The 16,998-nt window shown below is 51.2% G+C and overlaps 1 protein-coding gene across 14 annotated transcripts in view; it reads left to right on the top strand.

Moving 5' to 3' along the window:
- ATXN7L1 (ataxin 7 like 1) overlaps nt 1-15,001 on the top strand; it is a 244,795-nt gene extending 229,794 nt beyond the window's left edge. For 10 of the 14 annotated variants that reach the window (XM_077864000.1, XM_077863998.1, XM_077864005.1 and 7 more), the window contains 5 exons: nt 663-784; nt 2,198-2,503; nt 4,935-5,880; nt 8,571-8,645; nt 10,319-13,278. In XM_077864000.1, coding sequence (XP_077720126.1) covers nt 663-784; nt 2,198-2,503; nt 4,935-5,880; nt 8,571-8,645; nt 10,319-10,360 — 1,491 coding nt within the window. In that variant the 3' untranslated portion in view covers nt 10,361-13,278. Of the gene's footprint in view, nt 1-662; nt 785-2,197; nt 2,504-4,934; nt 5,881-8,570; nt 8,646-10,318; nt 13,279-13,985 lie in introns of those variants that run through there. The other 4 variants (XR_013360369.1, XM_077863999.1, XM_077864002.1 and 1 more) reach the window with 4 other exon arrangements.
- The last annotated feature ends 1,997 nt before the right edge of the window (nt 15,002-16,998 follow it).

Raw genomic sequence — 16,998 nt, 5'->3', positions numbered from 1 at the left:
TGACGAGGGCGCTCAGGGAGCAGAGAATTGGGACTTCAAGAGAAGGGGGAAGGAGAGGGCAACTGGAGGGAACAGCATGAATGGAAGCGTGGAGGCGGTGACGTGTCGCAGGGCAGCCTACAAGAGAGGTGGGCATGAGGTCAGGACTGGGGAAGGAAGGAGCGCATAGCCTCCTTGGAAGTCAAGTGGCCCTGGTGACAATGGACAGGAAAGCTCTGGCCAGTCGAGGACTGCACCGGTACAAGCAGTGTCCCTTACTGTAATGACAAGCAGGGGACCGCGAGTCCCCAGAGAAGATGGATGATACACCATAAGCCGGCTGGGCCGAAAAATCATGCCGCCTGCTGGTTGTCGTTGGCTTGTCTTTGTTTGTTTGTTTTGAACCAAAAATACTGGCTCGATCCCGGGTGTAGAGAACGTAGCCCTCGGTGCCACGGAAAATTGAATGTCACTACTGTCGAGTCCTCACACGAGGTTCCGCAGAGAATCCAGAGCGCAGACGAAAGCGCCACAGAAATATTTTTGGCTTCAGCACTATTTGCTTCTTTATTTTGAGTAAAATTGTACCCCTGTGTGTTTTTGTGCAAATGTTATTTTTCTCTGCATGGTTTATATTAGCTTATTAACCTGTAATCAAAATTAAAATGTCTTTTCCCTCACAGTTTTGCTCATTCGGGAGTCGCCTCATGGGACGCGGGTACTATGTGTTTGATAGAAGATGGGATCGTTTTCGATTCGCACTAAACTCCATGGTAGAAAAACACTTGAATTCACAGATGTGGAAGTAAGTGAGCCATTTTTGTGCAATATTTGCTCAGAGCTGCCCCACGACTGTCTGCGCCCTAGCTTTCTGGATGAACGTGGTAGTTGGCTTTTCATAGAACAAAATGATTCGGAAATCAGGATCCGTGGTTAATTCTGAAATGCCAGGTCTTCTTAATGGCTCTCAGACACACGTACAAGGTGTGCCTTGTCGTCTTTGGAGATCATGTTTGTGTTGGTAATCTTCTAAACTAAGTGAAAAAGGCATTAGATAAGATCTTGTTTATGTAAGAGTATTAAAGGGCCTTTTTGCTATGACTAAGAACACCTAAGGATCCTAAGAATATGCCTCTGTTTGTGATGTTAATGCTACAGTGTCGATACTAGACATTTCACGATGGTCATGGACCCATTTCTAATGGTGCAGTGTCCTGTGAAAAACTATGTACAGCGGCCAACAGGGCGGATCCTGAGTGCTGTTTAAAGTTGGTTAAGCTTGTCTTTGGCCCTTCCCACCTCACTAGAGCTCTCTCCTGCCCTCTCCCTGTACCTCTCTCCACCCTCAACTCCAGCTTACGTTCCATTCCTCTGACCCCCCCTTTCTTCCCCAACACCTCCCAGTGTACTCACATCCTACTAAGAGATGTGGAAAAAGGGAAGAAAGCTTCCTGCCTTAGGCGGATGCCCTGGTGAAAGAGCACCCAGCTAGACCCCTCTCCGACCACAGCCACGGGGCCTTGCGTGCTGGCCACTCGGTAACGCTCGGCCAGCCCTGCGGGCACTCCCCCCACCCACCCACCCACTCCCACAAAGGTGAGCTTTTAAGGACATCAGAATCCATTAGAGTCGTGGACCCCTCGGGTCAGGGCCCGGCCGGCTGAGGAAGCCCCCTCACCCCACGCAGGGCAGCCCGGGAAGGCGGGAGGGCATTCCTGAGGATGAGAGGCTGCCGTGGGCGTACACGGGACAGAGTCCACAGCGGGCCCCCCTCCCAGCCCCCGTGGAACCCCAGCCCCTTATCCCTGCGATGCCCAGAGAGCCTCTGGCCCCGAACTTAGCAGGAGCAAGCCCCACGGGGGCCGCACGCTGACACTTCACCACGGGGCAGGAAAGGGCCACAAGAGAAGCTTATCGTTTCTTCTCACTGAAGCGACAGCTCAGTGTGTCAGAAGGGCGCCCTGGGTCGTGTGCCCGTGTCCGATCCCCGCCGCCACAATCGGGCGCTGCACGCGGGGGGCCCGCGTTCCTGGTGGTTCGGTGACTGAACCTGGTGCGCTCGCTCCCCACGCTGGCAGCCGGCCCCGGGGTCCTCGCAGCCCTTTGCTCTCCTGCGTGGCGCAAGGTGTAAACCCGGACACGTGGAAGGAATGTGTTGATCTGTATTTCGCTACCTGGTGTCCTGTCGGCTCAAGCTCCATATTCCTTTCCTCCTCAGGCACAGAAACCCGAGCCCCAGGGCGTCAGGTCCCTCCCCCCTTTTCAGGACTTGCCTAACCAATCTGCTGTCACTGAGCAACATTGGGGCTGCCTGGGTGTCAACTCTGGAGAGCGTAGCGCCCCGCTGCCCTCTCAGCCTCGCTGCCCAAACCCCAGGCCCCGACGGGCCCGAACCTGGAGGGATGGCAGCCGATGGGGGCGTGGAAGACATTAGGAAGAAAAGGAACGGCCAAGACTCTTTTTTCTTTAACAAGCATTTAACTCTGCATCAGGAGACGCCAACACAGTATTCTCTTGCAGCCAGGTCAGCATCTGGATCTCCATGCCAGCTGGCAGGGGAGGCTGGGCACTGTCAGTAATTTATTCGCATCCGCGGGCTGTTGTACGGGACTTCCCTAGGCCAGCGTGCAGGGGCGAAGCCAGGGCACAGCCCTTGGGGCTGAAACCCACTGCCAAGCTGCACCCACGTAAACGCATCCCCGGTGCAGCGCGGGGGGCAGGGGCTTCCAGGGACACCGAGCGGCCCGAGCCCCCCTCCGCTTCTGCCGCCCGCTCCGGGTTAGCGAGGAGCAGGAGCAAAGGGACAGACAGTAGAGGAAGGCGTAGCATCCAGCCCAGGCCCGAGAGTCCGCCAGGGAAGGCAGGACCTGTCCACCCAGCAGAGGCGCAGACTTGCACTGCTTGGGGGGGGTCCAGTCGGGGCAGCCGGAGCCCTCCCGGTTAAGGCCCTCGAGGGGGGCCCTCTCTAAAGGAGCCACCGCGCTGCTGTAATTGGCACTGATGACAAGTAACTGCCAGACCTCTGCCCGCAGGTGCTTCTAGCAGGTGCTTCCATCCGTATTTCAGCCGCTCAGAAACCAGAGTCAGGGGAGGCCGGAGCGGGCCACCCGCGGCACCAGGGGTGGCAGGGAGAGGGGCGAATGCCGCGGGCCCCAGAGATCTGCCCACAGTGTCAGGCCGGGCTGTGCGGTGCAGACAGTGTAAGGGCGTGTCCAGACCTCCCCGGTGGGAGCTCCCGGGAGTGCTTGCCCCGCATGCATAGTTATGTTGCTGCTGAGAATTCACCCGCTCACCCATCCACCCACCCATCCATCCATCCATTCGTTCACTCGTTGGTTCATTGCAACAAGTACTAAGGAGCCCTGGTTGGGTGCGGGCAGGACCTTTGACGTTCCCTAGGCTTCCGAAAAAGTAGATTTTCCAACGCCATCGTGGCCACAGTGGATTTGGGAGCATTTTTCCTCTTATGTTTGATCTGTTTGATCTGCTGTTTTCAAGGACCCTGTGCTTCTGTACTCAAGGATTCCTCTGGAGTCCACCCTAAAGTCGGAAGCCCTCAGCTCCACCAAATTGCAGGCAGAACACCGAGTCCTCAGGGCAGCGCTAGGAGAGGAATTTCCTTCTCAGTGAGGCCTCTTTCTGGAGACCGGGGGCACCTGGTCCTGTTGCTACAGCTGAGAGGGTGGCCTCCAGGGAGACAAGGAATTGCCAGAGGCCGGGTCTCGAAGCCCTGGGGGTAGCAAGTCCCAAGCCTGCCCACCTTCAAGTGCCACTTTCCAAGAAAGAGAGCTAGTTCCTGACTCACTGGGGGTGCTCAGCTACACTGAAAGAGATTTCCAGGGAAGCCGGGGAGGGGGAGCGAGGGGAAAGATAGGAAAGCTCCCGTTTGAAAATATTCACCTGGCTCCTGAGGTCAGTATCCTTTCCTGCAAAAAAAAAAAAAAAAAAAAAAATCAGGAACAAATAGTGTCCCCAAGGCCCCTGTGTTCCCCCCCGGTTCCCGGAGTAGCAGCAACATGGAGCCAGAGCCTTGCATGCAGGTGGGAGTCCAAAAGAAGGCCCCAGGAGCGACCCGCACCCGGTGCCGACCTTGGCTCCACAGGCAGGGAGTTTGCTCCCAGGCACCCCCAACCTCTTGGAAGATACACACACACACCCCCAGCCCCCCACACACCCCCAGTCCCGCTCCCAGACCGTGTATTCTCCTGTGTCCATATCCTGCATCTGTCTTCAGAACCAACTGGAAATGGCTGATCCCCTGGTCTGGATCCAGGGAGGGAAGACCCATGGAAGGGCAGCCACACCCCCATCGTAGCTCCTCAGAGAGAGAGAGCTGAGGTTGGGGGAGGTGGATAAGAGGAAATCGGAGCCAGCAGCCCCGATCTCACGTGGACTTGCCTCTCTGCAGAGTAAAGCGGAGGCCGCAGACAGCACAGCGAGAGGGCGCTGGCCTGTGAGTGGGGCGGGTGGAGTGGGGGAGCAGAGGACAGGAGGCCTGGGGGCCCCCAGGTGCAGGCCGCAGCGCCCTGTCCTCACACTTCTTACTTCAGGCCGGGACCTACCTGTGAAATGACTACTTCTCATTAAAAACCACCGTCAGCATTACCAAAAAAAGAGGGGGAGGGAGAGAGAGAGAGAGAACAGTGTCGGGGAGATTTATGTTCTAAATAACATTCGCCTTTATTCATGAACCCAGATCAGCCATTGTCCAGTAGCCAAGCGTGGAGACAAGGATGTGAGAGCCTGAAAGTGACGAAGACTAGGTTGCTGGATGTTGCAATGGGGGCACCCAGGGAAGGGCCATAATTCAGAGTCCGCCATCTCTCAAGGCTTCATCTTCCATCGTGTGGTCCGACCGGGGTCCCTCGAGCCCTGCCGCTCACACGCAGTCGAGCCTCCGGAGCGCTGCAAGCCTGTTTCTCACGGTTTCTCTCTCACTCTTCTCTCATGTTTAGGAAGATCCCTCCTGCGGCAGATAGCCCCATGCCCTCGCCAGCAGCCCACATCACCACCCCCGCTCCAGCATCCGTTTCACAGCCTTTCAACAACCCCAGTGCTGTGTATCTTCCTTCAGCTCCCATCAGCTCGAGACTCACCTCTTCTTACATAATGACATCAGCCATGCTCTCAAACGCAGCTTTTGTGGCGTCGCCGGACCCGAGCGCCCTCATGTCACACACCACAGCTTTCCCCCATGTGGCCGCAACCCTCAGCATCATGGACTCAACCTTCAAGGCCCCATCCGCCGTGTCCCCGATACCAGCTGTCACCCCTTCCCCATCCCACAAGCCATCCAAAACCAAAACCAGCAAATCCTCAAAAGTCAAAGACCTGTCTGCCCGTAGCGACGAGTCTCCAAGTAACAAAAAGAGGAAGCCGCAGCCTTCGACTTCCTCCTCCTCCTCCTCCTCCTCATTAACCTTGCAGACATCCCTCTCGTCTCCATTATCAGGGCCCCACAAAAAGAACTGTGTCTTGAATGCCAGTTCAGCTTTGAACTCCTATCAGGCGGCCCCCCCCTATAACAGTCTGTCTGTGCACAACTCAAACAATGGGGTGAGCCCCCTCAGTGCCAAACTGGAGCCCTCAGGACGGACCTCGCTGCCCGGCGGCCCCGCGGACATAGTGAGACACGTGGGCTCGGTGGGCGGCAGCAGTGACTCCTGTCCCCTCTCTGTGCCCTCCCTTGCAGGGGACCTCTCTCTGGCCTCACACAATGCCGTCTCTTCGCTGCCCCTCTCTTTTGACAAATCAGAAGGAAAAAAGCGTAAGAACTCGAGTTCTAGTAGCAAAGCCTGTAAAATCACTAAAATGCCTGGTATGAATAGCGTTCACAAAAAGAACCCGCCCAGCCTTCTCGCTCCGGTGCCCGATCCCGCTAACAGCACCTCCTCTCGGCAGGTAAGGGACCCGCCCTCCCGGGCTCGGGGGGCTTAGCCAGGAACCCCGGGCCGGCGACAGACCCCCGTGCGGAGGTCGGGTTAGGGAACGACACTGTGCGGCGAAGGCCCTTCTAAGCACCATGCAAGTAGCGCTTCGTTTAAGCCCCGCAGGCCGGTGCGGCTGGTGCCTCTGTTACCACCGCCCTACAGACGAGGAAACTGAGGCACGGGGAGCTTCTGACCCGCCCCTCCTCTTCTGACTCTCCTGTCTCCTGAGTTCGGAGGATTGCATCCAGTCTGCTCTCTGGGAACCCCCCCTTAGCAAGAGCCCAAGGCCTGGGCAGGTTTGGGGGTGACGGCGGGGAGCCACCTGCTGTGCCTCCCGGGTGACTGACTGTTCCCGCCCTTCCAGGCAGCCCCGGGCCCACCCCTCCTACAGTGAAACTGTGCCTCACGCCACCTGGCGCACAAGCGTCCCATGCCACTGTGCACGGAGGGGGGTGTACGGTGAGGAAGGCTGGGAAGATGGGGCAGAAGAGCCCAAGCTCAGCCGTCCTGAAGTCTGGTCTTTGCTCGCAGGCGGGGAGCTAGTTAGGAGAGGCCTTACCCCCTCCAGATGCCCCCTCACCCCTTGGCACCCAGGAGAGGGCGGAGGTGGTGGGAGAGTGGTCCCCGCAGGCCTACCCCAGAGCCTGAGCCCCACCTGGGCAGCCGGCCACCCGGGACATTAAGTGGGCCGGACCCTAAGCCCAGCCCTGTCTGGGGATGAGGACCTTGGAGAGATGAGAGGCAGTTGTTAAAGAGATATTTTGATGCTTTATGTCATCTTTATATGAGGCTTATTAAAACCTCATGAAGAGAACATCTGGAGGGGGATTCACAAATCACAAGTAAGCACGTGGGAAACAGCACATTTGACTCCCAAGGGCCAGGGGAGCTGCAATGTGAGGCCAAGGTGAGACAGGGGAGATGTAGGTCCCCTCTCTGGAGCCCGGGATGCTCACACCTGTCTGCAGCTGAGGCACATGTGCCACCATCTGGACCCCCCAGTTCAGGGATTCGGAGGAGGGGGCCAGCGCCCACAGAGCCCTCCTCTGAGATTACACCACTGGTGGGGCCACCTCCAGGCTGCAGGATGAGGGACAGAACCAGGGCTTCCTAAACTTGAATGTGCACAAGAATTCCCCAGGTTGCGGTGGGGGGTGGGGGGCCCATTAAAATGCAGACAGCAGCACTGCACTGGTTTACGGACCACACCCCTGAGCAACAAAGCTATAGTGTTAACCATTTTAATTTTGGGCTCTACCAGCATGGAGCCCAACATGGGGCTTGAACTCACAACCCTGAGATCAAGAGTCAGTTGCTTACAGACTGAGCCATCCAGGCACACCCTAGTGTCACCCCTTTTAAAGCCCTTATGGGATGGGCTCTGTTCCAAGCCCCTGAGATACATTAATTCGTTTAATGGTTAACCGTTGCCCCCCCCCCTTTTTTACAAATGAATAAACCAAGGCACAGGAAGGTTAAACAACGTGCCCAAGTCACACACAGCAAGGAGATGGTGGAGCCAAGATTTAAACCCAGGCAGTTTGGCTCTGGAGTCTGGGCTCTTAACCTCCATGCCTCTGTGTTAATGGAATGTCTCTGTACTGAGCAAATGTTGCCCTGTCTGTTCTTGGATCAGCGGGACCATAGGAAGTGTTCAGCAAACACAATGAATTAGTCAAAACCAGCGGTGAAAGGAACATACAGGCCTCTGCCAGACTATTTATCAGGAGGAAATTCAAAATAGCTGATGCCTCGAACAGCCGCCGGGGGTCTAGCCCACATTGGCTCCCTAATGCAGGTGATACCTGGGTGCTTGTCACCAGTCCATTTAGAAAAGCCTCTGTCCAAGGTCACCCCGGTGATGTCCAGGTGTTGGGGAAAGGCCTCCGCGATCTGGGTTGGTTCTGTTAGGAGACTAGGAGAAGCATGACGTACGTTGAGAAATTCAAGGTAAACGTGGGCTTTGGGAGCCATCTGGGTATCTATTTAATTGTGTCTGGTAGGTGTAAGCCCAGAATTTACCAGAGAGATTAAATTGAACAAAAAAAAACAAGACTGCGAGTATAAGGCAGACGTCTTTATGGAAAGGTGAGTTCACAGAGAGGATGAGCTCGTTCTAGGCCCAAGGAGGAGCTGCTGTGGGAAGGGTACTCACCTGAGGAACCCGCCCACCGCGAGCCCAGGACGGGGGAGAGGCCCCCAGTGCGGCCTCCTGGGCTGCAGCCCCCACTCCCACTTGAAGGGTGAAGCCCAGAGCCATTTGGCTGGGTTTTCTGAAGGTGTTTGCTGTGTCCTGTGGCCAGTAAAACTGACGCAGAGTAAGATGCAGGCTTTTATCAACTAAGGCAGTCCAAGGGAGACTGGGCAGGAAACAAGCTAGGTCTGGGACTGGTCTGAGAGGTCAGAGGTGCCAAATGCCCTCCAGGAGGGGCCAGGCCTCTCCCCAGAGTCCTTCATCCTCACCTCTGAGATGGGAGGGGCATGAGCAAGGTGCCCCCGGAGCCGTTTTTGTCTTCTCTGCTGTCTAAGATGGAAACATGAGTGGCCCACCACTGGAGGAGGGTGATGGCACCGTGGGACCCAGGGCGGCACCAGGTACCAGGGATCTTTGGCAGCAGGCCGGCCGGTGTAGCTGAGTGGGACTTCGCTGGTGTCTTTCAGGTCGGGAAAAATAGCAGCCTAGCTTTGTCACAATCCAGTCCTTCAAGCATCTCCAGCCCAGGACACAGCCGACCGGTAAGAAACCGGGGTAGGGTGGGGGTGGGAAGTACCTGGGGTCACCAGCAGAGAGAGCCCCCAGGCCGTTGGGGCAGACCCTGGCTCACACCCCCAGCTCCAGTTAAGAGCTCGGGCCTTCTGGTTACAGCTGTGTGTCCTTGGCTAAGTTACTTAAACTTCTCTGCACTTGGTTTCCTCACCCACAAGGGGATCACAACGGCCCCTACCTCCCATGGCTTTGTGAGGATCAAGTTAATTTATTCGCCTAAAGCCTCTAGAAAATGCCTGGCACATAACAAACACACAAGCCTTGGCCCCAAGTATTAATAGCAGCTTTGTGATATTAGGCACATTACTTCTCTGAGTCTCAGTGTTTTCATCTGTTAAATGGCAAAGGTGACGCTTACCTCCTAAGGTTGCTGTGAAACTTAATGGTGTTGACCCGAGGGCCTTGCTCGGGACACTGCTCAATCAGTCCTTTCTCAAGGCCTCTAGTGAGTTGCAGCTGTTATTCAAGATGTGGTTTCATGGTGGGAATGTCCAGGGTAGATTTAGCAGTTTTTACAAACTCAAAGAGTGAGAGTAGTCAGGGTACAAATGATTTTCTCCAATGGAGTGTGTGTGCCTCTGAGGGAGGCTAGGAGGGTGGGTTATGGGTGTTCTACGTAACTGGAAAAAGCATACGCATGGCCGCGTTGTGTCAGCTTAGATGTGGGTTTCATAGATACCAGATCCCAATGTTTGTCTGCATTTTGGCCTCTGGGGTTTCCCCACCAATGTTGGGTGGCGTTTGGGTGAAGATCATAGGGAAGTAATTTCTGTATCCCCAGCATCTTGAGTCCCTTTTTGTGCCTGAGCCCCCTCCACCCATCCTGTGAGATGGGGGCAGGGAACGGATGGATGCAGGGGGGTCTGTGCCCTGGTAACCGGCCTCTGTTCCTGACCGGCCTCCTGCACAGGTTGTGGAGTGCACCTGGAGGCTACATTGTCACCCTTAACAAACATAATAATAATAAAATAGACACCATTTGTTGAGGCTTTTCCCTGCAGGTGCTCTGCTGAGCGTTTTAAGTACCTTACGTACACAGAAACCCTTTAGCAACCCCGTGAGGGCCAAATGATGATCCTCATGTTATACATTGAAGATGCCCAGACTAAGAGGCTAAGTCACTTGAACCCAAACCCTTTATACTTAATCCAACACTCTACTTCCCTGGATAATTCTCCATGTGGTTAGGTAGGAAAAGGTAAATTAATAGTGGGGGAGGGGATCCTTGGGTGGCTCAGCAGTTTGGCGCCTGCCTTTGGCCCAGGGCACGATCCTCAAGACCCGGGATCGGGTCCCACGTCAGGCTCCCGGCATGGAGCCTGCTTCTCTCTCCTCCTGTGTCTCTGCCTCTCTCTCTCTATCATAAATAAATCTTTAAAAAAAAATAGTGGGGGGAAAAACCACAAAGGTCACTTATTCCAGGTCTCTCTGCAGGAGGGGATCTCCTCCATGCATGTGCAGAGAATGTATCTGTCCTTGTGTCTTCCCCCAAGCTAGGATCCGTGTGGCCAGGTCACATGCGCCAAGTCCTCGGCATCTGGCACCTGCCCGCTGCCCTCGGCCCAAGGTGGCTCTGCTCTTGAAGTCTTGCGGGTAATCCCAAGTGTATGGTTTTGAAACGAGCTTTTCTTTTCTTTCCTAGAAGACCACAAACAGAACGGGCAGGATAAGGACTCTTCCATAACAAGACTGTGAAGCCACTTCCAAACCAATGCCTGGCCACCCGAGGCCCAGGCGGGAGGAGGAGGAGGAGGAGGGAGGGGAGTGCGCAGCCGGGGCGAGGCTTTCCTGGGCCGTGCCTGTGGCTCTGGCCTTTCTTCTTCCTTTTAGTTTATTTTATTTTATTACTATTATTATTATTTTTTTTTGCAATTGACCAGTTTTTAGTTTTTGAAGAAAAAAAAAAAAAACAAGGCAAAAGAACGTGAATTTCAGATTTACAGAAAACAATACCAGTGTTTTGTTTCGGTTCTTTCATTGGCCATGTGTATACGTTCTTCCAAGTTTGGGGTCGCCCCTCTAGCTTCCGATGCTGCTACCGCACCGTCCTTGCGCTCCAGCCCCGAGAGCCGACGTTGCACAACGTTGCACAATGTCAGCTCCCGCTCGGCATCGTCTGAAACTCTTGAACTTGAGCACGCGCAGTGCTCCTCCCCTTGACCTCGCCCACCCGTCCACCCCTTGCCCCGCTGCTCCCGGGTCCCCCCACCCCGACCCAAATCGGCTCCCCCAGGTCTGTGCACTGCACCAGCGCTGCGGGAGCCACACGCTCTGGGCAAAGCCGGGAGGAGCGGCCAGTGGACCGTGTCGTTGAGCCAATACCACTGTCCAGCTGTGCAGCTCAGAGAGGATCTGCTGGGTCAGGGACGGGCCGGATGGGCCTGGAAGGTGACAAGAAGCAGAGCATATGCGTAGGGGAAGGTAGCCCTCAAAAAGACAGGTAACTGGGTGACTGCTGACCTGAGCTTGTTAGGAATCCATGCTCTGCAGAACCTTCCAGGGTGCCAGGGACAAGCGCGCCAAAGCTAGGGGGACCCAAGAAGGAGAAATCCCAGGAAGAAGGGCACGGGAACCCCAGGAAGCCACTCAGGAGGGGGCACGGTGCCCTCAGCGGTGGCAGTTCTCAGGCTGCCCTCCGGGGCTAGGCAGGAGGAGAAAGAGCAGTGCTGGGGGTGCAGGAAGCATCCGGGGCAAGCTTCCACGAGGGTCGAGTAGCAAACACCTGGTGAGAATAAATCCGAGCACTGCCCACCCGCCTCGGGGTCCCAGGCCCCAGGGTCCCGTGCAACGGGCACACCCGTAGATGAGCTTGCACTAGGCTCTTCCAAGCCCCAACTCAGATGCAGCCACCCCGGCGGGGGGGGGTGCAGCAAGCCCAGCTCCCCCGAGTGGAGAAGAGCTATTTGGAAGAGCGGGAGAGAAGCTAGAGCCCTACGGCTATAACACTGTCCACACTGGAGTTTTGAAAGAAATAGCAATACCACAAGCTGCGCTAGGGACCGGTAATCGGGAAAGGAATTGACCACGTGAACTAGGCATCCTGTGCTATTAACCATGAAATTTTGCAGACGATGTGATAGCAGGAGATACTAGGAAGTTTTGCTTCATCCCCAATTCCGAAGTGAATGCCAGTTTTGCAGCTGGGCCCAAACCCTCATCCCTACCCTAAAGTTTCCCTCTCTTCCTTCCCATCCCCACAACCCAAAGATCAGACTACTGTTACGTTTCACCACATTGGATTTTGCGAAGACGGGAGGCAAATGGAGTGATTTGTATCAATGGAATTGCACTGACCATGTTTCTTATAGGATTCCTAAAATTTTTAATATAAAATGAAGATTTTTTTAAAAATCAGGAGTTGATATTAGGTACCAGGACCTTAGTTCAGATGATTTCATTTTTATTTCTACAGTGTTAAAAGTGCACTTATATGCTGGTTTATTTACGTCTTGGGAAAAAGAGACTACAAATTGAAGGGAAGATGGTTACTTTTTCTTTTTTTAAAAAAAAAAGTTAAGGCAGATTTTAAGACTTATAAAATGTTTAAGAAATTATAAACAGGTTAGACCCTTTGGAAAAAAAAGTTTAGAAGATATTCTTAAAGTAAATTTTTATAGTGTTAATTTTGTAATAATTTATGTTTTACTATATTACAGAGCTAACTGACCAGAATAGTTTCAGAAACAATATGAAACGTAGGAAAGTTTAAGCAATGTTTATATTTTTAAAATGTTCTTTGAATTATGTTTTTATTGTACATTTCTTCAGACTGAAAAGTATGTACATATCTTTGTTATTTTTGCACAATTTTTGTCCTGTTCGGTTTTAGAAGTCTGTTGTGTTTTTTTTTTATAATTTATTTTAAGTTGTAAAACTTGCAGGAGTAAAAAAACAAAAAAACAAAAAAACAAAAAAAAAATCTCAGCAACAAAATAACCCTCTGATTTATAAACTCTTTCACTCAGAGAGGGAAAACAAAGGTTGAGAGATTAAGTGGCTGCTTCTGAGAAAAAAATGTCTCGACAGGGACGAAAGGAGCAATTCAATAGGCTTAAACATTTTAGCTGTCTACATCTTGAATTGCAGCTGGAATAAAGAGGCTCCCCACCGAATGCTGCTTACTTGATGAAAGACTGGCTCTGACCAAGGTGAGGACATTTCTGGAAAACTGAGCAAAAAGGGAAAACCCACGGTGTTTCTTCCTTCACAATCAACCACAGGTTTACTTTATAATGATGTGTTAAAAACTCACAGCTTGAAAAATGGAATGCAAATAAACGGTTTTCTTTGGGTTTGTTTTAACGGAGTTCAACTGGACCAGCCTATAAAGCATTATTAGGGTGATATCCTTTGGGTACTTCTGTTCTGCGCATCCTGCCCCAGCCCCTTGACTGCACACACACATACACACACACGCAAAACCCCTGCCCACCCACCCCCCATTTGCCTGAAGATCTCGTGACTTGTCGCCAGCCATAGAGGCTCGAAAGCTCTGGTTGTTAAGCATAACACAATGCATAGACCCGTCAGCCATAAAAAAAAAAAAAGCGACTTGGATAACTTGTATGCCTTCTTTTGTATCAATGTACCAATTGTAAATAACGCTGATCAACCTTTGTAGAGAATAGTTTCTACAGCATATTCTATTATTGCTGATTCTCAGTGAACTCTTGTTTTAAAAAAGGAAAAAAAGAAATTTTCTATTTACACCTTATATTTTGTTATGCTGTCGGCCCATGGCACTTTAACAAAACTCTGTGGGTTTTACGTAGCTGGTCAGTCATGGGGTATATTCAATAACTGTTGTTGCACAGACAAGAATTTGCACCTGCTCATTTGTCCTTTCCTACTACCGATTTTAGAACCTTTTCCAGAAGAATTTTGGAGAAAGCATGTCCCAACATTCTAAACAAATGCCACACTTGTGGAGTGGGTTTCTTTTCTACGATCCATATTTTGTAACACTAAGTATTTTCTTTTTTTGTTCCGCACCTTTACATATTAGCACTATCGGATAGAATTCATTCCATGCCTGTGATATTGTAAGCAGAATAAATGTCTAAAGTAGGTGTAAATAGTAAATTCTATGGCTTACAGTTTTAAAAGGAAAGAACAAACATGTATCTATTGATACTGCCATGGTTCAGCACCAGGCCTGGAGACATTCTCCAGTGAGCGATTGTACTTTTTTTTTTTTTTTTTTGTAACATGGCTTTGTAAATAAAATAATTTATATGTTTGTAAAACAAAGTCTTCGGGTTTTCCTAAAATTTCAATTTTTGCTCTTTCTTTTTTCTTTTGGGTGAAAGTGCTCCCACCTGATGAGCCTTCCTGCTAGAACACACATTTGATAGATCGAAGAGAGTGAGTTCGTTCAACAAATATTTATGGAGCATCTTGTCGTGGCTGCCCCTGAGCTAGGCGCTCTGTGCTCAGTGGTGAGAAACAGACACAGTCCCAGCTGCTCTCTGGAAGCAACCCAGTGGGGAAGACAGTAAATAAATAAACACACGATCAAATGTGTAATTACAGATTGTAGCGAATGCTGTGGTGGAGAGAATTGAATTCTGTGAGAAAAGAAAAGGAGAAGCCGACATAAAACGGGTGATGGTGGGGTGCTATTTGGGAGTCCCCTCTGAGGAAGTGGGCTGAAGGCACAGTGGGAGGGAGCGAATCCCAGGCAGAGCTGGTCCAAGGTAAAAGCCTATAAGTTCTTAGAGCCTGAGGAAGATCCACTGAGGGCCACACAGGGGGAGAAAGATGAACAGAAGTCAGGGCAAGGTCACAAAAGGCCTCACAGAGTTTGGATTTCATGCTCAGTTCAGTGGGAATCCTTTGAAAGACTTTAAGTAGGGTCGTAGCATGGCGGAGAATCACTTGGAAGCTCTTTCAAGAGACCAGGTGAGATGTAATGTGTGCTCCCAAGATGATGATGGTAGAGATAAAGAGAAGCGAATAGAATCAAGGTATATTAAATTGACAAGACTTGCTTAGGAATCGGATCCGAGAATAGGGAAAAGATTGTGTTAGGTAGCGATGCCTGCCATTTCGTCAGATGTGGAAACCAGAGGAGGAATGAGTTTTTTAGGAGGGGTGTTTGGTGGAGCCCAGAAGTCCTGTTTTGTGCACGTGTGTTGGCTCATAACTGGGATCACTGGAACACTAAAGCTGCTGTGCCAATACCCATGGCATACTCATGACTGAAACCATCAGCAGCCCTAAGTTGGAGGCACCAGTTTGGGAACTGTTAGTATATGAATGAAATTTAGAGCCACAAAAAAAAAAAAAAAAGAAAAGAAATTTAGAGCCACAAGCACGAGTGGGATTTCTTGAGAATATAGAGCAAGAAAAACAGACATTTAGAGGTTAGGTGGAAGCAGCAAACTAGCAAAGAACCCTAAGATGAAACATTCACAGAGAAGAGCGAACCCAACAGAAAGTGGTTCCCTGGGAGCCAGGACTATAAGATGATTCAAGGAAGGAACAGTCAATTGAGTCAAATACTGCTGCGCAATGTAAGATCAAGATGGTGTGGTGTTCAGAGTTAGGCAGCATGGAGGTCATGGGTGACAGTTTCCTAGGGTATTTGCCATAACAAATTACCACTATGTGGTGACTGAAAGCAGCATAAATTTATTCTTTCAGAATTCTGGAGACTGGATGTCCAAAAGCAAGCAGGGCTACCCTCGCTTTGAAGGCTCTCGAGGAGAATCCTTCTTGGCCTCTTCCAGTTTCTGTTGACCGCTAGCAGTCCATGGCATTACAGACACATCACTCCCATCTCTGCCTCCATCTTCACATGGCCTTATATCCCCTAGGTCTCTCCACTTCTCAGATCTCCCCTGCCTTTCTCCTGTAAGGACATCACCCACTGGACTTAGGGCCCACCCTAAATCCTGGATGATCTCATCTCCGGATCCTTAATTACATCTTTTTCCAAATAAGTTCACACTCTCAGGTTCCAGGGATTAGGATGTGGACATTTCTTTTGGGGGGTCACTATTCAGTCTGCTACAGTAACCTTAGCAAAGCAGGTATGACAGCGTGGTAGGGACTGGAGTGGTTTGAAGGAAATTCAGATGTGTCCGCAAATCTTAAGGAGATTAGAAGGCTCAAGGGAGTGTTTGGATTTTGTTTTTATTTTTTCTTTATTGTTTTTCAAGGGAGAAGAGACAAGATTATGATTCATATGCTGGTAAGACTGGAATAATAGGAGAGGGAAAAAGCTAAAGAAGCAGGAGATATTAAAAACAAAAATAAAGGGAGGGGCACCTGAGTGGCTCAGTCAGTTAAGGGTTCTGCTCCTGGGTTTGGCTCAGGTCATGATCTCAGAGTCATGAACGTAGAGCTTGCTTAAGATTCTATTTCTCCTGAGACGCCTGGGTGGCTCAGAGGTTTAGAACCTCCCTTCAGCCCAGGGCGTGATCCTGGGGTCCCAGGATACAGGCCTGCATCAGGCTCCCTGCATGGAGCCTGCTTCTCCCTCTGCCTCTGTCTTTGCATGAATAAATAAAATATTTCATGAATAAATAAAATCTTAAAAAAAAAAAAAAGATTCTCTTTCTCCCTCTTCCTCTGCCCCTCCCCCAACTCATGTGCTCCTGCTCTCTCTCAAAAAAAAAAAAGAAAAAGAAAAAGAAAAAAGAAAAGAAAAGAAAAGAAAAAAGAAAAGAAAAGGGAAGGGAAGGGAAGGGAAGGCTCTGAGAAGGCAAGAGGGAGGTGAACCCAAACATGTGTTTGTAGTGTTAAAAGATAAACTGAAGCATATTAAAAAACTTTAAGAGTCTATTTAAGCAAAAATGGATTTGAGGGGCACCTGGGTGGCTCAGTCAGTTAAGTACCTACCTTTGGCTCAGGTCATGATCTCAGGGTCCTGGGATAGAGCCCTGCACCCAGCTCCCTGCTCAGCAGGAGCCTGCTTCTCCCTCTGCCTGGCACTGTCTACTGTGCTCTCGATGTGTCAAATAAAGATATTATTTATTTATTCATGAGACACAGAGAGAGAGAGAGAGAGAGGCAGAGGGAGAAGCAGGCTCCCTGCAGAGAGCCCGATGCAGAACTCGATCCTGGGACCCCGGAGTCACGCCCTGGGCTGAAGGCAGGCACTAAACCACTGAGCCACCCAGGCGTCCCTAAATAAATTAAATCTTTAAAAATAATAATAAGAAGAAGTAATTATTAGTGAAACTGGATTGTCACAGTAGTGAGAGCACATTTGAGATTGGTGATCAAAGCGGGGTCCTGGCAGGGAGCAGACAACCTTAGAGAGTGGCCTGAGCACACCGAGGGCAGAGCCAGGCCATGACAGCTCCAGGGCAAAGT

The sequence above is a fragment of the Canis aureus genome, chromosome 21, assembly GCF_053574225.1.
Source record: "Canis aureus isolate CA01 chromosome 21, VMU_Caureus_v.1.0, whole genome shotgun sequence".
NCBI classification, from domain to species: domain Eukaryota; kingdom Metazoa; phylum Chordata; class Mammalia; order Carnivora; family Canidae; genus Canis; species Canis aureus.
The sequence above is the reverse complement of the archived record's forward strand: the minus strand, read 5'-3'. Positions and strand labels throughout refer to the sequence as shown.